At 41.1% G+C, this 24,143-nt stretch overlaps 1 protein-coding gene across 7 annotated transcripts in view; it reads right to left on the bottom strand.

Annotated features, from left to right (window-relative positions):
• The window catches only part of JAKMIP2 (janus kinase and microtubule interacting protein 2), an 81,211-nt gene that overhangs the window by 25,213 nt on the left and 31,855 nt on the right, over nt 1-24,143 (bottom strand). For 6 of the 7 annotated variants that reach the window (XM_067304629.1, XM_067304631.1, XM_067304632.1 and 3 more), the window contains exons 2-8: nt 11,861-12,130; nt 6,830-7,327; nt 4,612-4,821; nt 3,617-3,715; nt 2,986-3,132; nt 1,144-1,284; nt 60-116 (exon numbers count right to left, since the gene is read on the bottom strand). In XM_067304629.1, the coding sequence (XP_067160730.1) occupies nt 60-116; nt 1,144-1,284; nt 2,986-3,132; nt 3,617-3,715; nt 4,612-4,821; nt 6,830-7,327; nt 11,861-11,989 (1,281 nt within the window). In that variant the 5' untranslated portion in view covers nt 11,990-12,130. Of the gene's footprint in view, nt 1-59; nt 117-1,143; nt 1,285-2,985; nt 3,133-3,616; nt 3,716-4,611; nt 4,822-6,829; nt 7,328-11,860; nt 12,131-17,342; nt 17,393-24,143 lie in introns of those variants that run through there. The other variant, XM_013945947.2, reaches the window with a different exon arrangement.

The following is a 24,143-nucleotide window of genomic DNA, read 5'->3' as shown; positions in this document are numbered from 1 at the left end:
GCGTTTTCCTGCAAAGCCTACTGGCATTTTTACAAGCTGAAAAGTCTTTTTCTTCTTACCTTAATTGGCTTTGAACTCCTTTTATGCTTTCTGCGACGAATGAGTTTTTCCCTATCCTGAAAAATAAGATTAAAAAGTTACTGGAGTTAAAGTTCGTGTTTCTCTTCTTTGCTGTGCAGCCATAGAAAGCCAGATCTAGAGATGAAGTCAGTCACTGGGCTTCCACTGACTTTTTGTTTGTATGTTCAAACAGAAAGCTGACTCCAGGTGGAAGGGAGGACTTGTTCACACATGTGTATCTGCATCAGTTGAAAACCTTCTGAAGAAGGGAAGAAGGGATATCTGAAAAGAAACTCCAGTTGTACAGTTGCCCTGACAGGCTGTCAAACAACAGGAGCTGATCAATTTCTTGTTAAATTCACGGGGAGGCCTGTTACAGGGAACTGGTTTGGGCATTGTATCTGAGGCACACAGTTTGCCTTCCATGCAGAGGTGATCCTGCTTCTGTCTCCAAGTCACTAAATGATATTAGTGATGGTTTCACGACTCCTAGAAATGATGTCTTAGAAGAGGCAATGACCTGTTTTGGAGTCTCCTTTTCCTTCCCCTCAATACCAAAACGCAAATTCAGCTGAAAAGGGGATGGTTAGTATTAAATGCTATGACTGAAATACTAGGGAACCATTATCTAGCAGCATGCTCTGTTGCAGCACATGAAGGATATTGCACTGTGTCCTGCATCTCTCTTTACAAGGGGACTTTCTAATGGTAGTGTAGTTATAATGGTAAAACAGCTTGGCACAGCCATGTCTTCTGAAAACATAAGTATCTTCCCGAGCTCCACAGTTCTTGGTCTGTGTTCATTTCTAGAGCTGACCCAGGGAATTTAAAGACAGCTTAATTTATACACAACAAGAGTTATGCCTTAGGGCTGTAGGGCTGCTGCCCCCATTAGAAACTTATTAATTAAACACATTTATGAAATCATACAAGCAGCATCCATATGCTTCTACATCTAAAAATTTGTAGGTGTTAAAAGTGAGGTAAGATATTAACCCTCAGACCTCTGTTTATAAAAAGAAATACTAACAGAGGTGAACTGTACACAGGAACTGGTCATAATTCCTGGTGCTCTGGACATACCCTTGTTAACTCGTCAATTATGTTCTGTTGTTCTATAACCTGAAGCTTTAAAAACTCCGTTTCTTGTTCCTCATTAGCCTGATCCAGGTCATTGAGAGATTTTAATTTCTTTAGTGGAGGATGTGATGTCATTTTTTCTCTCTGTGATAAGAAGAAAGAAACAGATAAAATAAGATCCAGCAATTACTAAAAAAAGAGACAACCTTTCAATTAGAAATCAGGCATTATTTTTCATTTAAGCTGTGTAGTCCTTTAAATATGCTTCAGCTACAAAATTTCTATAACTTTATTAATACCTACTAGCACTTCTTAATAAAAAAGCAGCACAGCAAGGCCTAGTTCTTCAAGCAGAATAACAATGCTTTTTTTTATTTATGGTGTGGCAGTATAGCCTCTACAGCAGCCCTTAAAGGTGATATAACACAGCTCTTCCTTCACAATGTACCTAGACATCCACCAAGTGGAGCACATGCTTGTATGCCCACATGTCCAGTCATGTAAGAGGGTATGCAAGCAGTATCCACGCCTGTGACCCCATGCACTTGCTCATACCCATCATACGGCCTCACGTAGTGAGGAAAGGCACATGTTTCAGTCATGTGAATGACATGCATCCAGTCCTAGGCAGAGGAAGTGGAGATGGCTACAGCCCACAGGAGGTAGTGCAGCCACCCACAGCTCGCTAACAGCCATCATCTGGGCATCTCTACAGTAAAGCGTAAACGTCAGGGAGTTAAGTTAGAACTTGCTGTGTGTGCACATGCACTGGTGGTGCTGCCCGCTCACGTCTAATGCACAGAGACTTTAAAGTGTCTCCCATTTGCTGGGGGAGAGCCCAGTGGCTTGTGATCTGTATTGCTACAGCTGTGGAAAAAGAATTGTGATTTGTGACATCTGTGATAAATTTATCTGTCTTCTGGGCATGTGTAAGTTGCAGAGTATTAAAGTTGATTAACCATGTAATACTAAAGCCTTTCTTCCATATGACAACAAAGTGAATCTGATAGTCTCAATCTAATCAGCAGGAGAGCTGCATCCACATTGCAAAACAGTCAGCCTGCTCAAGACAACGGTGGCTCTTGGAGCCAGAAACATAACACACAAACACACTTAGCAGGGGAAGTCTTCTCAGCACCTGCCAGCTTATATCGGGCAACTCGGGACTTCCATCTCCTTTTTTTTTATTAATGCCAAGGCAACATTGTGCACATGCAGGGACTACATTCTGACTGATACTCAGAACAATTCCTTTTGAAGCATCTACAGACAGAACTGCTCTAACTCCATTTCACATAGCACTGTTATGAGAAATTTATAACCTCAGCCACCACGCCACCTTTCTCACTCTCCAATATCCATCTACCATGCTTGTGTTTTATGGGAAGACTGTATGTGCTCAGTGGCAGACCAGAACCTTATTCTGCCATTGTCAGCCATACCAAAACCATGTACATTCAAGGATGTACATCAGGCTGGCTGAAAACATAGCCCTTAACAGCTTCGTTTTTGAGTTCCAGATGCAAAATTGCACAGTAGGATGTGACCCAGTGACACAACAATTTTTATAATTGAGACTCACAAATCTAATTTTTGGGACAGTATTAAAGACTATGGTTATGCATTCACTTAAATATATTGCACGGGTATGCATAATACACAGCAATACAATATATAGATCTTACTATATAAAGGCCTAAGTATTGCTATATCTTATCAATAGTACACACACTATAAACATATACACACTTTCTTTATGTATTTACATGCATACACTGTGCAGACATACCCACCAACACAGACATACATCATGCAGTCATCTTCACTTTGCTCTTCAATACCAACCATTTCTATATTTTCTTTAGTGACTGCTTTGAGCTTATCTTCCATGCGCTGCAAAGACTGCATCAGCTCATCATTTCTCTTCGTGAGGCACTTGTTCTTTTCCAGGAGAGGTTTACATTGTTTTTCAGCTTCTCGGACACGCTTCAACTGGATTGATGACAGCAATTAATAATTGTAAGTAATTCAAATAAAAGATACTTTTCCTCCTTTGTTAGAAGTTTTGGGGGGATTTTTTTTTACCTTCCCTGTTGACCACTGTCCCAGTAAAAAGCCAAAGAGAGTGGCAAATGGAACTGGCAAAACAATCATAGTAATGCTTGGTCCTTCTATAAACTTACTTCACCAATAAATCTCAAAGCATAACTCTGCATATCTGTTTCTGAAAGATGGTGTTACCTATGGGAAAACTGAGATGTAGAGATAAAGCAACCCAAAAGCACAGTCAGGCAGCTGCAAAGCTGCTACAAAAGACTAATTCTAGAGAGAAAAACCATCCTCAGCCTCCTGAGTTGCTAGCGTGACGGGTGGAAAAGGCATATTCATCATTGACTGTATCACCCTTGGAGCCTTTTCCTTTTGCCTTCCCTAAGGCTCCCAACCTCCTCTGTCTGACAGTGCAAAGCTCACACACCAGTTCATTTCGTTCATCAACGAGCAGTGTGTTCCTGTCTTCCAGCTTCCGGATGGTGGCATTCAATTCTGCTATCCTCTTCTGGTTTCTGCGCAAGTCCTGTTCATTGGTAACAATATAACATAGTTACTGGTTCTTTTCAGAATACATGTTTGGGAAAAAATGAAACAAAAATTCCCCAAACCACACACCAGTCATCTGAAGTTGTCATCATCAACAAATGATATTTCTGGATTTTTACAGTATTGAGCATTTTGGCAAAAGTACATGATTTTTTGGAAGAAAGTATCTTGTTTGGGGATATTTTAAGATTTAAAATTTTCAACTATTAAGAAAGGTAAAAATCAGCCAAACAGATGTTTATATTTTTTCTGATGGGGGGGGAATAAAAAGCTAAAAGATTCTAATTTTTATTGCCTTTCCCCATATGTCACTTCTATTTTCTGAGCCACTCTGAAAACAATATGTCAGGGGAAGAGTAAGGACAGTCCTTTCTTATCAGTTGTATTTATCTTCTTATTCCTGATTCATGGTAGCATCACAACAACTCTCCATCACTGGAGAGTTGCATGCCTTGTGACTGACGGCAAGGCCAGTATATGCGAGGGAATAAGACAAAGAAAGAAGAGATTCTCCTAAGAGGCTCCCTGATTGCCCCCAGCCTTCTCCCTGCCCCTTCTTGCTTGTCCTCCCAATTCTGTACATTTCTTTCGGGGGATGCAGGCTATCTGGGGAGTTGTGTTCATGGAATGATACTTTCAAAGGGGCCTGGTTATGTATTTGTATATATTGCTGTATATTTGTTAATACAGCAACTGAGGAAACAGCCTTACATAGCTTTGTCCCACTGGCACTTTTTTCTGAAGAACCTATGGATATAATTTCTCTGTAGTGTATAAGAAAGTGGGAACATTTTCCCAGGACCCAAGAAAATAATTTAGCAAGAGAAACACAGCCATGTTTCTGTTTTGCAAGCGAACGTAAAACCTGCGTACAGGGCTGCTGCAGTGCTCTGAACCATCTCCGGCCCTTCCTGGGATCTCTCTCTTGGGACTGCTCATGTTACACTCTGCCTCCTTCACCAAGAAGAGCTGCTCGTCCAGAGCTTCCTTCTGCAGCTGCAGCTTCTGCACATAGCCTGTCTGTGTCTCCAGTTCTTTCTCCAGGGAAAATATAATCCTGTCTTTAGCCTTGATCTCGTCCATCTGAATGAGAAAAACACCAGGGCAACAATATTACTGTGTAAAGGTAATAGCACTTCATCGTCATCCAATCTAGTAGGATGTGATTTACTTAATACTCATGTTCAGCACTTATCTCTGCTACACCATACTGCACCATGGTTATAAAACAATACACTTTGAGATTTCAGCCATATCCATACACCATCACTGCATCTGTTTCATCAGCCGACGGTGACTGAAGCCCAGGAACTGAACATGGTATGATTTGGTAAATTGCTCAGCTCTTGTAACCCCAACGGACACAGCGGAATGAGACCCAAAGTTTTGAAAATCAGATGAAGAGTTCAGGCTTTCACATTGCCTTTTGGTCAGTTATTTATACTTGTGAAAACTAAGTATAAACTCTGACCAAACAAAGAAGTTTAGACTAGCTCCTGCTCTTGTAAATGGAGCTAGTAGACCCGCCTCTCACAAACAGAAAATCTGTGCAAACTCAGGTTTTCTTAAGGCTGACTGAAAAACTGAAGGCTATTAATCTCACTGTTACTTCATTTCTGCCTAATATCCCAGGACTATCCAAAACAACAAAGAAGTGCCTCTTATTTCATTTCACAGCAACTTTAAGGAGTGATGACAGGAAGGAAAATCGCTAATTACAACTTGTATAAGATCAGTACACACAAGCCTTGCAACCATGAAGACTGGTACAAAGCAGCTAATGTCATTGAACCAAGAAAAGTCAGTGAACCAGAATTTGCAAATCAGTTTGGGAAATAAAAGTACTTTTATCTGGGAAAGATATAAATCATTTCCTCAAAACAAAAATGTTACCTATGCTAAATTTTGCCTAAAGCTGCCAAAGATACTTTATGATCTTGCAGCCTTCTGGGTTTACTGAAATCTTCCCAAAAGTATTTTTTTCAAATGAGCGGGGCTAGACTCTGGTCTCTGTCAGCCAAATGTCACTCTGACATAATTTCCTCCACTCTGATGGCCACACAATGGATGCGTAAACCAGTTGTGCAAGTCAGATAAAAATAATTCTGGCCTTGTGCACAGCTCTTATGTGTATAAATAGCATCATAAAAGCCTTTCCATCAGTTGTTTAAGATGAAATATCATTCAATAGATACATAGAGCCTGAGTTGCTCTTAATGTTACTAAATGGCACAGTGTTATCTGAATTTCACTGTATTTCCTTTTTATATTAAAACCCTGAAAATAGGCCCTGGATTTCAGACAAGAAAAAAGAAAAGTAGTTGGTCCTCATGGCTATGCAGAATTCCAAATGTAGATCAAAGTAACAGCAAGGGTCAAAATTCAGAAGGCACCTATGAAGAACCCACTGCTACCAGTCTGTGCTATGTTATTTATCATTTTGGCCATGCAAGCATATATCTCCAGTCCACAGACTTCAAACTGAAATGTTCACTTTTGACAGTGTTCAAATCACCAATTCTTTTACTCAACTGTCAAATCTCGAATTCCAGCTTCCAGGCCAAACTTTCCAAAGCTGCAAGTAGGCCCAGCTCCTTGGATGTCAGGGAACAATGGCCACTTACACCTCTGCTGATTTGGGCCTTATTTTGTTCATTTTTCTCCAGTAATTACTGAAGGCTATGTCAAGATCAAAACAAAAGATATCTCCTCCCCACCCTCGTTTAATGTACTTAGGATACCATTATAAAGGTTAGAGAAACTAATAAGCTGCAAATGCAGATGCAAACATTATCTTTTTCTAACACAATGCACTGCAGACGTGTTATCACCTCAGCAAGCCAATTCCTTTTTGACTAGACAAATCACTTTTACTCAAAGGTCTTAGTAGCCCTCATGGCAGTTGCTCTAGCTTACTGACTCTGATCTATCTCCTGCTGAGAAATGATAATGAGAAGTTTTTAGTATTTTTGCAAACTGAGATACATTGCTGAGTTCTGTTTGTACATAAAAACTGAGAGGCAGAAGAGGCAAACTGACTACAGCATAAGAAGACACATGAACTGTTCTGATGCAGTGAACTGTTACTAACCAGGCGACGAATATCCCTTTCACTCTCCCATTTGATCTTAGAGATGGCTTCCTGGTGGGACTGATGCTCACTCCGAAGATCACCCGCCTTGATTTTATCAGCTTGGATCATATTGTTAAGGGCCTCATCTACCTGCTTTTTGGCAGATTTCAGTTCAGTAATTTCCTGCAAAAGCTTAAGGCGCTCGGAGTCAAACTGTTTTCTGGCCTCTTCACGAGCCTCAATTGTCAGCGCTGTCCTTACTTTATCACTGCTCCCATCCCGCAGTGCACACAGCGCTGACTTGAGGCGCTGGATTTCACTGTCTCGGACTTTCACCATCCGCGTCATTTCCTGCTCATGCTGTTTGATGAGGTTCTCCCTCACGGCCTGCAGCTCCTTCATTTTCTCCTCGTGGAGTTTGGCTTTGAGCTCTGTGATCTGCACGGTCTGCTTGCGCTGCTCCACTTCTCGGATCCGCTTAGTTTCTTGAGTCTTCTCTCTTTCAAGTTTAGCAACCTAGGTTGAAATGAGAAGAAAGTCACCTGCCACCAACGTAGTGCTGTCAAAATGAGCCCACCCAGAAACACAGGCATGTCAAATTGAGGAAGACCCTGCTGCAGACCCTAGATGCTCCCCCATCCTCACTACAACAAAATATGGGCCAAATGCTGGAGCATTAACATAATTTTACACTGTCTTTACTCAAGCAAAAACATCACTGTCTTCTCCCAGTGTCCTGCCTCATGCAGTGACACCACACATACTTTCAGTATTTCCTTAGGAAATAAGATTCTGTGTATATGTGTGCATTTGTCTAATAACTTTTTAACCCACCAGCCAATTACAGTAGAATTTAACAGAAAATTAGAGGGCTCAGAAATAGCTAGGTTCCTACAGCTTTCATGAACGTGGGCAGTCAGTTAGAAAAGGAAGAGTGCGTGTCTCTAAATGATCCCAGCTGACATAAGGTGCAAGGCTGGAAGTCCAGGAAACATCCTGGCTTTTATAGATGTTCTTACCTCTAAGTAAAAGCCTTAACCAGCATTTGTGGTCAATTCTTAGACTTAAATCTACAGAAAAACACACTTCACTGGTTATTACACTTATGGAACTGCTAGCTTTTCTTAAAATATGTCCTTTGCTACTCTTCATCAAAAACAGTTTTTAAAGTTCTTTGTCCATAACTTTGGAATCAAAGTTACAGAGCAACTCACCAATCTTCAGTAAACTTACACTAATATAACTCTAGGTACAACTTCATACCCCTGAGTGATCCCACAGTAACAAACCTGTATAAACCTACATCAAAGGAAAACAACCGATAAGGAAAGGCTTCAGTTCAAAGCAAATTCAGTAAGCTTATTATTTACAGTGAAAAAGAAAAGGGGGATTTCAAAGATTGTAAGAATACCCTTGCCAATTTCTTTTTAAATAAAGACCACAAAGAATGAATAAAAGCGAGCAAACCTTTCGTATTCAAACAGAAAAAGCAAGGAAAAGAAAAATCAGTATGAATAAAAGTAGTAATAGGTCATCTGAAAGTCCTCTAAGAGACACTGGTGGTCTAGCCTGCAGGCCTCATTGATTACCTGGATAGGAATTAGAGAGGGTAAGGAGTCCTATCAGCTATATGTACAGAGCTGATTGACTGTCTTTTTTTCCCTCTCTTATGCTATCCCCATCTAGTTTCAAATATATCTTCCCCCAAAGAAGCCTTCAAGGGGAGCTGGGGAAGAAGAGTTTGAAAGCATACTTTTATTTCAGTTTCAGTCACCAAAGTCATTCCGATAATTAACAGATTCCAAAAATGAGATGCATCTGTCTCAGAGGGCTCCATGGAAAACAAATGTAGAAGATTGTCTTAAAACTTCCTCCATAAGGCTCTGGAATGCACAAGAACTTTTCAAAGTAAAGTATTAAAAATACATGCTTTTTAAAGGTGGTCTGCACTTGCAACTCACACTGACTTGTCTCAAGGACTTTAGAGGCTATTGATACAGCAGATATATGCAATAATAAATGTCATATACAACAAGAAGACTTTGCAGCCAGGGTCTACTGAGCAGTCTGTTTTAAGCATAGTTATATGATTTGTGCAAGACATTAACTTGCCCTTATTACACCAATCACTTCTGAAAAGAAAACCATGCCTAATCCTAGCCCCCACTGTCCTTTGGGCAGGTTTTAGGTTTGCCTTTACTCCTTTTTCATTCTAGGTCCAGCCTTGACTTTGAATATTCATGACTAAAAATAAGCCTTCTTTCTCTCATTAACATATCTCTTCCTGTTTATTAAAAAGTAAGTTTGACGTACTGCAAAACAAGGTGCAATTATTTTAACTGCTCTATTCTGGCATGACACTGAAAGACACATGCAAACTTTCAACAAAGTAATTTGGGTATCCACAACAGTGTGATATGAAGACTAAACCCAACCAGAGCCCGAATACAAACCCAGCTGAGCTCTGGGACACCTGTTTTTTACGGCTGTTAGTTTCCAGACTGACTATTTTATCTATTGAAATGCCATTAGTCATGTTAGACTATCTTGTAGACACTGTACCATTATGAAGGGGGGGAAAAGGGAGGATGAATGAGGCCTTTGTGGAAAAAAAGATAATTGCATTTGAAGAAATGGACAAGAGGCCTGCTTAATAAAAGACTATAATGCCTCAGGAGGTTTCTACCCTCTACTTTGGAAGAGTGAACTTACTGCTAGTAAAGACAGGAAACGTCCAAAGATCCAATTTATTCGAGCCCTTTTGTGGAATGAATGCTTTCTTAGAGCACCTTACAATGTTGTGTGTAATTGGCTCGTTTGGCATCCTATTTTTAACTTGAATTTAGAGGTAAGGTTGGATCAAAATGTCCAGTCTGAACCAGCTTATGCCTAGTGGAAAAGGGGAAACACCTAAAATCTGAATTCTAGACCAAAGTAAAATTTGCCATGGTGGCTGCTCCTCTGTATCCAAACTGCAGAAAAATTCACAAGTGTGATCTACTTCCAGAGGCTGTAGTTTTTAGCCCCTGGTTACTCCATAATGACAATTCCTTGAGTACTGCCAGCACTCAGTCCCATTTGGTCACAAGAATGGCAGAGAGCATCCATGGACAGGCCACCTGGAAGTTACTGAAGCTCAAGCAATTTCATCATTTTGTTCATGTTCTGCTCATCTCCTTCCCACATGTTTACATATATTTCAGATAACCCTTTCCTGTTTTCAAGACTTTCCTACTCTTGTAACTCCTGTTATTTTGGGCCATCCTCGAAGCGATGACTAGTAACAAAAATCTGTATTGGCAACTACCATATCAGAATTCTATAGATGCAGTGATAACAAAAGCAGCAAGACTCAGAATATAAAGAAAAGCATTAGGGAAACTCCCTGGGTCATCAGTTTTCTGGCAGCCTGCCTATAACTCTTTAAGAGAATAGCTAAATCCTGCCTGTGTGCAAGACATGAATGTCAAAGCTTGCAGGGAAAACAAAAGAATCAAAAACCATTTTTGCTTTCCAAGGCTGTAATCAGCCATCTGTAAAAGAAAAGAATGCAGAATGAATTTGAAAGCATGATGGTGTCAGTTTTCTTGCAGCTTGCAAATCCTGTCTAGTTTAAAAGGTTGCAAATTAATGGCTATAAATCTCATTGGTAGGTGAGGGGACAATGCCCCCAGAGATCATCAGAAAATCAGATAACATAGAACTGGCTATTCTTACTTTCACCTGGCTTCTTCTACAATTATACTGAACTGGTGGATGGTTGTCTGAGATTACCAATATGATTAACCTTGACATATTGGCATGAAAGCCTTTCCCTAAAGAAAGAATTTTTTTAAAAAGAACTCCTGGAGGCTGAAGGATTTGCGGCTATTGAGATTTGGAAGCTAGAAGCAAGGCAATCTGGGTTTGCCTGCCCAGGGTATATGCTTATTTGTGAAGGAATCAGAGCCAGATTGACAGACTTCAACTATAATTCTCTTGGAGAAAAATATATTAATAGACATCATCCTCTGAAAATTTGGCTGCCACCCAGCAGCAGGTTGGGGATGCTTGGCTTCAGGTAGCATTGTCTCCAGTCCACTTGATAAGAATTCACTTGGAGTGAATCCCACTTGAAAGGATTTTAATGGAAGGTGAGCAGGATACGTGCAGAGTAGGTGAAAAACAGCCAGTATTTTATATTGGATAACACCCAGCCTATTGCCTTTTTACTGGCTAAAGAGACTGAAGTAGTATAGAGAGATCTTATGTGCCTTATAAGGGCTCCCCTAGCATAGAAAATGCAAGAAAAGAGCATGAAGACTTTGGTAGAAGATGTAGGGAAGAGTTGAAGCTGCAGCCCGCAGTCCCGAAGTCGTGCCAAAGGCTTCTAAAATATACAGGTGGCATCTCAAACCTTTACAGGCATGTCTATGCTATAGACAGGGGTGTGGCTATACCCTGAGTGCATGTTACCCAGCTGGCTTCAGACTAACTTTAGATATCAGAGATGGTAACTGTGGCAGACCATTGGTACCTGAGCAAGCTTTAAACAATGTATACATACCTTAATGTACAAAATACAGTTCGGCTGCACTGCAGATGGATTACAAGGGTCCATATGGACTGTCATGCTATACATTTAAGGATCACTTCACTCAACTTTGAAATAAAGGCATCTCTTGCTGAAATAAGCAGTCATTCAAAAAACAGCAACACTACACAATTTCTAGACACTGGAAATTAAAAAAAAATAGTATAGTTAGAGACAATTTGAGTGGATAGGATGAAACCCACTAACTGGAATATGGCCAAAGACGTTACAAAAGACATACTGCTCCCTTTGAGGGCCAGATGCTTCTTGAACTTGTACCTCTGTAAAAAGAGGGCTTTTCCACTGAAGCAACAGAACATCCACAGTATGAAAATGCTGTATTTGGGGAAAGAATCAGATCACTGCTCTGGAGAAGAGTTGTGTTGCATTTATTGATTTCTGTGATACAGTTTTTCCCATGTGTTTTTTTTTCCTTCAGTGCAGTTACTGTTATTTAAAACCAAATCCTTACTCACCTTAGATTTCTCCTGATGCAGCTCAATTTGAATGTCTGTTAGCTTGGTCCTGAGTTCCTCATTGGCAGCTTGTAGGGCAACAATCAGTGCCTCAGGCTTTTCGCCCTTGCTACGTCCTTTTTTTGACATGGTTTCTTATCAGTGAGAGTCCATGCGTTTAATTCTTTCAAATAAGGACTGCCATCTTTTTCTGTTCCTTGCAGTGCCAGTTAGTTCAGCACCTACTGTGTGACATTCCTTAAGGTCCTGTCCTCAGCTGCTTTGGAAGCCCTGTGAGAAATAAGATATACTATTATTTGTCACTGAGCATGACAGCACAACAGCTCACGTGGTTACAGGACATAAAAGACAGCTCACTTCTCCAAACACTGTAATCTTTGTCTGAAAACCTACAAGGGAGATCCCAGCACAATCAGACTTCTGTATGTGAGTTTGGCATACCAGTGGAGATTCCAGCTAGGTCCTTTTCATTTTTTCATAAAGGGGCACCATACAAAGAAGATACAAGTTTGCTTACCATAAGGATTAATGTTGCTGAGACTACAGGACAAGAAAGCACAGGTCATTTAATCCCAGCATTGCTGTCTGAAGTAAGCACGAAGCAGGCATTTTAGTCTGAAGGATGTGCTAACAATCTCTTCCTCCTATCCTTCTCAACCCTTGACCCTTCCCAAGACCCTGTGTCAAACACAAAGCCCTTAGTACAACACACCTACGGTGTGCCACAGGAAGAGAGGGGAAGTGCTTAAGGCCTCACCACCATTCTAGGTCCCTGCAGAAGCAGGGAACTAATCAGGTGCAAAATCCTGGTACGAGGCTAAAAATTGTCCCCTTTTTCATTTTACAGGTGAATGCAAAAAACTCCACCTACGCTTCCCGTTAACTTAATCTGGGCAAAAATTCTGTCCTAAACCAAAATGATGTTGTCAGCCTAAACCCACACACATGAGCAAGATGGGCCGATCAGGAAGCCAAGAGGTTTTTCCATATCACTGGGAATACCAGTGTCCCTCTGTCCCATATTTTACCATTTGTCTTGGCTATTGGCACTGACTGACAGTCTTGGATAAAGATGTACTCTGTCTACCCACAAAATAAACATGGCTTTAATATGCTCGCTAGAAATTTCAGTGTCTGTGTGTCTCAGCACTGAACTTGACCCAAGACTGTTCCGTGCTCAAGCCTGCAGAGTCCCTCTGACACTTCGGCCACACCTGCGAAGCCTGCACATGCTTCGTCACAGCCGGCTGTTTGGAGACACGGAGTGTCTTCTGGCTGCATGCCACTTTGGTCCTGTCCTATGAAAACATATGCATGCACCGGAGAGATATTAACCTTTACACACAGAGAACAGGTTCCGTCACCCTTCACTAGATGAACTGTAACCAGTAATTACGTACATCTTTTGAGACAATAACAGAATCCTCAGTAAAAAAGTCACTGCAAATTGAACAAAGCAGATTCACTCCTTCTTCCTATGTTGAATTTGCTATAGTTTAAACCTGTATATTTGCAGATGAATCCTGAAAACACTGTCCCGTATCACCCAGTGCTCCACATGCTGCTCCCAGTCACACTGATGCATAACCTCTGAAATCTCAGAATTGCATTGTATATATACTACTATAAATGACAGCAAGATCTGATCCACATTTCCTACAGTGCCTCATATTCAGTACTGGGACAAATGATCACACTAGCTACACAAAGACTTTTTCTCCAGTCGGGCTGCAACAGTACAAGATCAAAATAGAGCCCCCAGTTTAATGGAGTTCTGTTGCAGGTGTAGATGACTGAGAAAGAAAATTGGCTTTGGAAAGCAGTTAGTAAAAATGGCTTGTTCCTGTCATATACCATGTGACACAGCACAGCACTGGAGGATCTCATGTAGTGCTGGCTTGGAAAAATAACAGGGCAGATGGGAAAGAAATGGTCAAGAAAGCAGAAATCTTTGGCTGTCAATGCCATATGAATACCAATACATGAAGACTTGTTTGGGTTAGAACAAAGGCTGATACTTTCACCAGATTAACCCCGACAAGCATGGCTCTGGAGAGAGAAAAGAGTATATAAGCTACGCAGTAAGGATAACAGATTAAAAATTCACAGGAGATGATCTCCTGCCTAGCAAAAATGCTTCTTTGCAGTGTGGTCTAATATCCTCAGCCATTCTGAAAAGCAGAAAGCACATGCAGAGACTCCTCCGGCACAGAGGCCGTTGCGCAGAGGGCACAGGAGGCTCTGGGCACACGCTGCAGCTCTCATGGGCCGGGGCTGCCCTCCCCACTCGTGCGCGCCAGTAACCGCTGCTGATGGCACACGGCACCGGTTGCAGCCCTACAGGCATGAGCACTGCTTCATGTCGTGCAATGACCTGCTCTCAGGTCAGCCCCCACAGGCAAGCAGCAATTTGTAAGAGATGGATGTTTTTCACTCAGAAATTAGATACCTTGGACGTTTAGGCTTGAAAGGAGAAAGACAGGTGATTACACGTTGTTGCTCCACACATGAAATGTTTCAGTGCTACCCAAATAGCCACCGCATATGAAGACTGAACAGAATGGAAGAACAGCAAGGAAAATCCATGTTAAATGGCAATGGAGCATGCACACTTGAGTTAGGGAAAAAACAAAGTAAAGGTGAAATCTAGAATGAGGTGCAACAAGCACATTCTCAGTCTCCTACAAAAGGGTAACTTGCTCCCTAACAGCTAATCAAATATGCATTTGTATTTTTTTCTCCACAGATGTAAAACACAGGTTTAGCATTGGGATACAAAATCATTTCTAGAGGCAGCTGTGACATGATGAACTGCTGAGATAACAGAAACTTCTACTAACGCACCAAGACCCATGCTGCTTACAATCCTTAACATGCTGAGTTGGCAATATAACTTTCCCCAAAGCTGGCTTACTTGCAACTGTGCTGCTACAACGCTATTAAATAAACAGATCATGAAATGATAAATAAGAACACACAATCACAGTGGAGATAATCCCAGTGTAATATTAACAGAGTCCTGTCACACAATCACCATCACTGCACAAGTGACAGTATCTTAACTAAGAGTAGCTCCCAGAGGCAGACTCTGTTCTGGGTTACTTAATGGAGTTGGCCAAATTTACAGGCACTTGTTGGGAGTAGTTCCAATGGAGCATATGAAGATCATTCATGACTTGGCAGGCAGCAAACTAGAGTGTATATTCATCCTGTGTCCCATGACTATAATCACTGGTGAACAGCAGTATAATATGGATTTTCATCAATCAATAAGGCTTAATGGACCTTAGTTTAGTACCATCTATCCTAGAGTCAGTAAATTTAAGAAATAATTATAAAATGGCAAAATATAGCATATTACTTTAATACCAGTATTGTCTCAATAGAATAAGCAAATATGGGTGCTCAAAAGCAAGAGGAAACTACTGATGCTCTTTGCAACATTATGATTAATAAATGTGCAGCGAAAATATTCAAATAAAACATTAAGGTCTTCAAATTTATTTGGTTTTGTTTGTTTTATTTAATCTAGTTCTCTATTGTCTCTCCAAAGAATATTGTTCTGGGATGGAGTTCCTATATCTTCAAAATGAAGGGGAGGTCTAAATATAACTCAAACAAAGAATGCACTGGATAGACTTACAGCAAACTCTTTAGTAGCCCACAATTTTCTCAACTGCATTCATAATTTGATGATACTTTTACCATTATGACTCATCATAAAAGCAGCTGTGGTAGTATTCTCCAAAATCAATTTGTGAAGCATGTACAGCACATCAATACGCTGGTGAGCACAACTTATAATGACTGCAGTGTTATACCTACATTTATTTTCAAATACACCTGTATTTGACACTAAATGCATTTGTATGCACCTGTAACTCCAGTTCTCAACCTCTCTCTCTTTTCTTGGAGGCATTCATCTTTCGCATCATCCTCCAACATGTCACAGACACCACACTCTTCCAAAAGGCACCTGGGTCCTTCCAGATCTCCTTTATATAATCCTACTTTATGGCTTGTATGCTCAGAACATTTTGGAAGCTTCTCTACCCCACCATACGGCAATGCTCTATATCCTTCCTGTCTTCATGCAGACCACACAAGTGCACTTAGAATAGCTTTAAAAAGCTGAGCATTACAGAGAGTCTCCAAAACTGCTCTCTGGCCATTCCTGAGACTCTGGCTGCAGACCTACAAAGCAGAAAAAAACTCAACATGGTTGAGTTTCAAGCAACAGCACTCATCAGGTGATGTAGCCTTCATTGACAGATCTACCAGTTGTCAGCGCACTGCCTCTTCAAGTGGCCTCCCTGTTTTCTTGCTAAGCTGCTTCTAGCCCTCCTCTTCCAAGAGGCCTTGAATGTATGACCCGAAATAGACTGATGTTCTTTCATAGCAGAAGTTATGGCTGCTTATAAGCAGGAGTCACTTATACTTCACAGAAAAGAAGAGCGTGTGCTATTAGATCCAAGTATTGAGATCTGGGGGGGAATTGCAGCAAGGGTACTTTATTAATTCAGTTTCAAATTTTGGCTGTTGAGCTCTGCTCCAGACTACTCTAGGAAAATAGGTACAAATATGTATTGAATATATACTGCAGATCACAATGTGGTGAGACTGACTGTCTGCAGGAGCACTTAAGAAAACCTATTGTAATATGATCCTGGTTAAAGACAGTTCTGATGGAATGCAATGTCATCAGGTGGGTAGAACAGGGACTGTGATGTAGGACTTCCACATTCTTTTTCCATCCCTTCCACTCACTAGTGTGTGACCTTGGCTAGTCCACTTAAGACAGTGACTTTCTTCACTAGTCTGTAACAATAATTTTATCTGGCTTACATGGGTTTCTAAAGAGTGGAACTACATGATCAGTATAACTTCAAGTTCTTTGTGGTTCTTTCAGTATATCCTTTACATTCTGAATAAATAGCTAGATTTTTTGTTTTCATAATTTGTTGAATTAATCACACAGAATTATTATTATTATTAGAGTAAATCCTACAGATTTTAACCCAGGTAAAAATAGCCAGTAAAGTCAATGAGCACAGACACAGGATCAGAAGAGTGTGTGTCCTTCTTAAACAGAAATCTTAACAGGTGGTCTAATTCTGGTTGATTTGGAATATGTGAGGGCCCATGTGTGACAAAATAACTGCGGGTGAAAAGGTTCTCTCCCTGGCAGAGCATTAACCTTTCAGTTTGAACAAATGAAATTAATGATGAGTAAGAGTCAGGCTCTGTCAGAACTCCAGTACAAGGAGAGGCAATAAGACAGATCCCTGTTACGGATCAATACAATGCCTCTTTTGTCAGAGCTTTTACAACATTTGTCTCTCAGCCACAGGGTCTTTGACAGAAACATCACTGATTTCTAGTTGGGCTTCAAGATGTTTCATGAAAGAGTGACAGAGGCCACTGAGGTACAGACTGAAATTCTGTGTTAAATTGCATTAGCTCTCACTTCTGACCGACCTACCTCTGTATTGGTCTAAACGGACCAGAGAAGCAAAGGCTGTAACAGTTGCTCATCTGCTTGCCTGGGAAGCAGTCCCAGCAGTGTCATCTTGCCAGCACAGTATCAGGTCCTGTAACTTGCGCCTGGCTACGGCAGATCCTCCAGGAAAACACCTAGTCTTCATTCAAAGGTTTAAAGAGAAAGCAAAACTAATGCATTTGTGTCCATCTTTTTCCACTTCCACAATTTAAGAATAACTTTCTAAGGCCAGGTATGTTGTCCTGCTAGGGGGTACAGTGCAAATAGAAATTTTCAAATGAGCAGTATCTTCCGATACAGGGAAATAAAAATTTACATTAATAATGCAATTAAAATCACTCTAGACTTAATATTGACATCTGCTGCACTTAAGACCTCCTTGCTCATTGTCAAAGCAGTGGCAAACATAGATTCATCTCAATAAGCTTTGGTATATACAAGCAGTACAGAAACACAGAGGAAGGAAGAGGAGCCTTTTTCTTGCATTGGCGTTCAAGCAAGAGAAAACAAAGAACAAAAGGCAAATTTTAAGTGAAGAAAATCACTGCAGATTACTCAAGCAGTCAGTGCTAGAACTCAGATGCCATCTGCTCTGAACATTGGTTACTTCTACACTGCACCCTCTCCTGAAGAGATCTGTGCGAGATTCACAAGGAAAACTTAGGGCCCAAATTCCTCCTGGTAATGCCTTATCAGTGCTTAAGTTTGAAAGTAATAAGCCTACGTTTAACAGTCCTGAGATGTTCAGATTTCTGGTGACTCAGCCCTCTTGGGATTTACAAACTAAACATTCCCACTGTCAGGGCCTCATTTGTAAATGTGCTCATAGCTGAAGTGATTTTTCTTTGAAAGTAGTAAATTGCCTAAAAAAGTGCAGCATGGGGAGTCAACAGGGGTTTGTGAATTAGGATCACATTCAGTTAATAGTTCTGACTACAGAAAGAGGAGAAGGGAATTATGTTAATGATTTTTTCCTCTTTCCTTCATTTTCTGTTTGTCATACTGGAGGAAAACAAAAAATCCATTATTATTCCAGAATAAGCACAGGCAGAGTCCAAAACAGCATGGGGAAAATGCCTAGTCAAAGCTTTACAAGTTTGCCTTAATAATATGCTCTCCCTATCAACACACCTGTCCTGTCCACAGCTGTCTCACATGCATCCCAAAACAGACTACGAGAGCTGAACCCCATTTCCCACAGCCGAGAGTGGGACAGGCCACTAAAAATAATGTTTCATGGTCTCATTTCCTCAGAGGTCTTGTAGGAAAATGGATGTTTTTAATTGGGCTACTGAAGTATTTTGGCTATCCAGAGCTCACCTGTCTACTCAGTCTCACAAAACCCACTTGCTTTTGACAGGTAAGCATTGAAGCATCTGTCCTTAAACTAATTATCTTAACGAGAAGAGATATAGACATTTCTGTTCCACACCCAGTGGTCTAAAATGCCTCTTGAATAGTACAGAGGAGGAAAAATGTGGTGCAATAGCAATTTGCAAAGCCATTTACATGCTGTGTTTCCCCCATCCATCCTGCAATCCAGAATGATAGTTTGCCCCTCAACATAAGCAGTCTGCAGTCAAAACCAAGCAGTAAACATCCAATAACAAGACAATGATCTCTCTTGCAGGGCAATCTGGAAAGGGAGATAAGCAGTTCAAACAGGGATCCTTGCTAAACAAGAAAAAGGTGGCAATAATTTTCAGAGTTATTTCAGCAAGTATAGTAGAACAGAAAAGGGATTCCTTCCAAACAGTCCAATTTCTTAGGCCAGCTAACATTTGCACCAGAGAAGTCTGAAAGGGAACTGTTTCTCTGTCAGCACTCTCTCCCTCTTTTTGCATGCTCCAAAAGTACTGCTTATTAAAAGAACTGTCAGTGAAGACATGGCTGCTGGCATTAAACACTGCATTTAAAGAGGGAAAAGTGCTGAAGCAGCTATTTTAAATTTAAAAAGAAGCAAATACATTACAAAATGCAGGAATATTGCAGCAAGAAATAAGAACATTCTGCAGGCAAGAAATTAGGTAGTTCATTTTAGGCCTAGGGTGTATCTCTCATGTTGCACTTCCAATTACATGAGTGTCTCTGGAGCCTTGTTTTCATTACTGGTTTCATTACTTGTTCCTGTTCTCATGTCCTGTACCCTGTGTTTGTCTGTGGAGGAACTGGTAACAACCAGGTGATGCCATTACAGATCTGCCCTCACGTCCTGTCCGCAAGAAGGCACAATACTGTTCCCCATTCTCCAGCTACCAGTAGAGAAAGGTTTTATGGATGGTGCTGGAAAGAAAAGAGCATCTTTTGTTCACTCTTAAGTTCTCACAGAACAGAGAGGCAAGGAGAAGGGGAAGGGGGTCTTTACTCCCCCCTTCTCCAAGCAAGGGGACAAGCACAGTCCCCTTCAGCTCAAGGGTGAGACCTGGAAAAATTATTCTAAACCACTGAATCATTTGTTTTTCAAAATGGCAAACCACTTAAAGAACATCAACACTCTTTCAAGCCTTTCTCAGTAAGAAGTGTATCAGAAATTATACTCCACAGAAATGCTGTTCTTCTGAGGAAAATGCTGTCACCCAGTAAAACCATCCATCTGAATTTGCTTTTCAAGCCAGCTCTTTAAAAAGTGTGTTGTAACTTGCACTAAAACAAAGTTCTTCAGAGATGAAGACGGACAGAAAACTGTAGTTCTAAGAAGAACTGCAATGGGTAAGGGGAGAGGAGAGAATGACTTTGCAGCATGAAGACATCTGCTTACGTATCTGTCAGCTCACTTTGAATCTGACATCCAGTGACTGGCACACATACTGTCCTGGTAGTGTCCAAGGACAAGGACCAGCACCATCATGAACGTTCACAGTAGGGCCAGGCTGCTGCACCAGTCAGCTCACATCACAGTCCATCTCCCACACACATGCTCCCCTGCTCACAAGTCCAGGCAGGAGAATCATGGTCCAAAACTATGTTAGGGCTAAGGCCTCCCGCTGAAGGGCTGTTACAAGAGCGCTCTGCACCAAACAAGGCACATCTCAGGCTTGCATCCAGCAGTTTGAAGTGAATAGCAGGCCTACACAATACAGCATAGCAGTGGTTTTGCCATTAACTGGGAGAGATGTCACCCTAGGAAGGTGCCTGTTGCAACTATTAATGCCCGTTTAAGGCAACAGCCCTCCTGTCTTTGTGACATATTGCCACACTGTCTTACTAACATCCAGCAAAGCACAGACAGATTTTTACAGACAAATAAATGGCAATGAGCATTGCTGGCTCTTTGACTGCTGAAATACCTGGCTCTATCAGCAGAGGCTCCAGAGGGACAGAGGAGCTGCAGCTCGACAAGGCACCGTGTCTTGCTTTTCCCCTCCGAGCTGGCTGCAGGGGTAGGCCAAACGAGCATACCACTGAGGGAGCCAAGCTCTGGAATGACTTGTGCTTTGCAAGCAGAACTCCCTCATTCCGATAATTCAGTGGCTGCCGAAGACATGTTTTGCTTTCTAATGGGACTCTGTCAAGGCTGATGAATTCTGAAAATAATCACTTAGAGTACCAACAGCTTTGCTGAAAGGACTAGGTGCCATTCTGACTTCCTCTGCAGTCAGCTGGAAATAACTTGGTCTTCACTGTATCTGTATGAGCGGGGAAAGAACATAACCCAGAATTTCCAGTTCAAATGACCCTCCTTCACTAGCACATTGACATTTTTTTCATCAAGAGGCTGCAGTGTCTGTTGTAGCTGTCCAGCCTTGTAACTAAAACAAAACCATATGTCTGAAGCTTCAGCAGTTCTTAAAATCCCTGAACCCAAGCCTATGGTTCCTATTTGCTTTAGCCAGATGCACATGTCTCCTGGCATGAACATGACATTTCAGTTTATGGGAGATGCCACACAAATGCTCAAGCACATCACATTATTCTACTTCATATCTACTGTGCCTTCCGTCCCAGAGATTATTTACCAGCCTAAGGATACCAGAGACTGCTTCAGTATTCACACACTGAAAGGAATTGTAGCTACACCAGCACCGACACTGAATGTTAAAGTGTCTCTATAGACCCAGAGGTATCCCCAGTAAGAGCAGGCTTGGTTTCGAAGACTTGAGGAAGAAGATGCATGCAGACACTCCTCATTGTGGCAGTATTTGCCTTTAAAGGGTGTTTCAGTCAACAATTCAAGAAAAGCGATGCACAAAGTTTTATTCTGACTTAATGTGGATTTCAGTCTTCTGTTCTTGGAAGAAAAGTCTCTGTATTAGGACCACGCCTAACTCAAGAAAAGTGATTCAGGATGCGGACAGGATTCAGGTCACAGAAGTCCTAGCAGGCCTTTAAGTTGTCTGACCAGCCACAGGTTTCTTGCACAGCAGGTTGCATTTAATTAATTGGAAAAAAAAAAAGTGTATGTTTTTGTAGAGTTTGGAAGAACTCTAGCAGGTTAAGCTACTCTGTACCACCTGGGACTCAAGGAAGAGTAAAGTATTACACAGTATTATAAGTACATCTCTTTTGAGTCTGTATCCACATGAATATAGAAATGCATAAGAGAAGTAGTAACTATTTTTGCAATTGTATCTTAGCAAATTATGTGGAAATATGGTACCTCAAGATGAAACGCAAACAGCCTGTTTTGTTCTGCTTTTTTGTTGCGGGAGTTATGCCTGTTAATTAAATGCCCCCCATGAATTTGTAGTACAGCTACTAGTCCTCTCCATATCTGCTTTTTCCAAGCCAAAATGTAGGGTGTCATCACACAGCGCTCACTGTTCACTTCTTTTAGAAATAGAGTTTTTGCAACAGTTAAAAGGCTTATCTGAATTCAGTAGCTGCAAATGCAAATGAGTTTGTGTTCTTTGCTATCCCAAGGAATGCTCCAACAGTAAATAAGTAACCTGTTTTGACTGTGTTTTTTATTTTGATTTAATTTTTTGAGAGAAAAATTTATCTGAAAATTTGATCATCTTATATCCGAGGCAGAGCTAAGATTATGTGATCTGTTACTTAAAAGGGGACAAACAAATTGACATAAAACATACATGACATCCTTATTCACTTTTTTAAGAAACTGAAATACCTATATTAAAATCACCTGAGTTTCTTAAGAAATTATACTCCCTCTTTTGGTGGAAAGGAGAAAATGAGCCTTTTTTTCTAGACTACTGGCTCTCTAGTACCCTGGTGCTACTACACCAGCATTGTTGCTTTCCAATGGTCTAAAACAGGGTAACACAGAAGAGAAAAACGTAGGAGGAGGCTACTGCATATGCTAATTTTTTTATAACTGGCTCCCTCATAGCACCATCATGCAGAGTTCAATGGTATAGATGCTTTCAAAATAGCTCTTGCCCTTATTTCCACACTTAAATATATCTTGCTGAGATGACAGTTCTAAAGCACCTTCAGAAAAGCCTCCAGAATTAGAACTGACCCTTTGATGCAAGCCTCTGAGATGTACACAGAGAAACCAACTGTCAGTAGCCCAAACGTTACCTGGAGCACTATTTACTGGGGAGTTCTTGTGGTTACTGATGTTGCCTATTTCCAGAAATGGAGCCAGCACTCAGCCACAGCTCTATTGTTACCAGGCTTCAAACTTCTCTCTGGGAAAACTGTGGAAGAAAAGTAATCGAGTAGGGATGGACTAGGGGAAAAATATCCAACGAAAAAATAAAAAGGAACTGAGGCAAAATTTCTGTTACCTGCAAGATGGGCTCCAGGAAACTTTCCTGGCAATGGAAAATGCTTCAATAGAAACAGAGGACTTGAAAGAAATGTTTATGAACCTAGGTAAGGAACAGTATCACAGAGGGAAAAGAGCTGAAAGAGGACTAATTGGTCATTTCCATCTTTCAGTGCTATGCTTCTGTGCCTATTAAAATAAAGTAATTACCTCCCAGGATGTCACCTCAGCATTTCAGTTAGCTGGGAATGATATTAGGTTTAGAATGCATTAATAGAACTGATGTTACAGTAGATATATGTATATGAAGCTGCACGCACACACACATTATATATGCATGTATTCTACTGAGCAGAAAGAGCAGACTGCTTCATTTTTATCTCCTCTTCCAGGAAACCCCCAGAAGATGTTATCTTACAGTTCATCAGAAAAAACACCATTTACAGAGCTTTACTCAGTCAGCAATGAATGTGGGAGCTGTAGTCTCCAATTCAAAACAAAATATATCTATAAAACTTACAATGCTGTAAGTCATTTCATCTTCATTTTTGCTTCCTTATTTAGATTTTCTTCCTAAAAAGCATTTTGTGTTTCTCTATTAAATTCCTTCACTTCTCCAGCTTTCACCTGCTCCAACACCTTTTTTGAGATCACTATCCTACAAGGCTTCTCAGAGCCAAAGTGTACTTCTGCTCTCATTTGAGCTCTTGGACATTCTGTCCCTTAAGAAGTCTCCACATCAACATCACGGGCAAACAGAGGATCATAGTGTCTCTAGGATTCCCTTACTGGCACTGGAATCTCCCAGCTTCTCCAAGGGCCACTCCTTCCTTTCTCTGTGTATGCTATTACAGAATCACAGAATCGCTGAGGTTGGAAGGGACCTCTGGAGATCATCTAGTCCAACCCCCCTGCTCAAGCAGGGTCACCTAGAGCACATTGCACAGGATTGCATCCAGGCGCGTTTTGAATATCGCCAGAGAAGGAGACTCCACCACCTCTCGGGGCAACCTGTTCCAGTGCTCTGTCACCCTCACAGTGAAAAAGTTTTTCCTCATGTTCAGATGGAAGTGTCTGTGTTTCAGTTTGTGCCCATTGCCTCGCGTCCT

Source organism: Apteryx mantelli, chromosome 14, assembly GCF_036417845.1.
Source record: "Apteryx mantelli isolate bAptMan1 chromosome 14, bAptMan1.hap1, whole genome shotgun sequence".
NCBI lineage: Eukaryota > Metazoa > Chordata > Aves > Apterygiformes > Apterygidae > Apteryx > Apteryx mantelli.
Note: the sequence above shows the minus strand (reverse complement) of the source record. Positions and strands in the feature narration are given on the sequence as shown.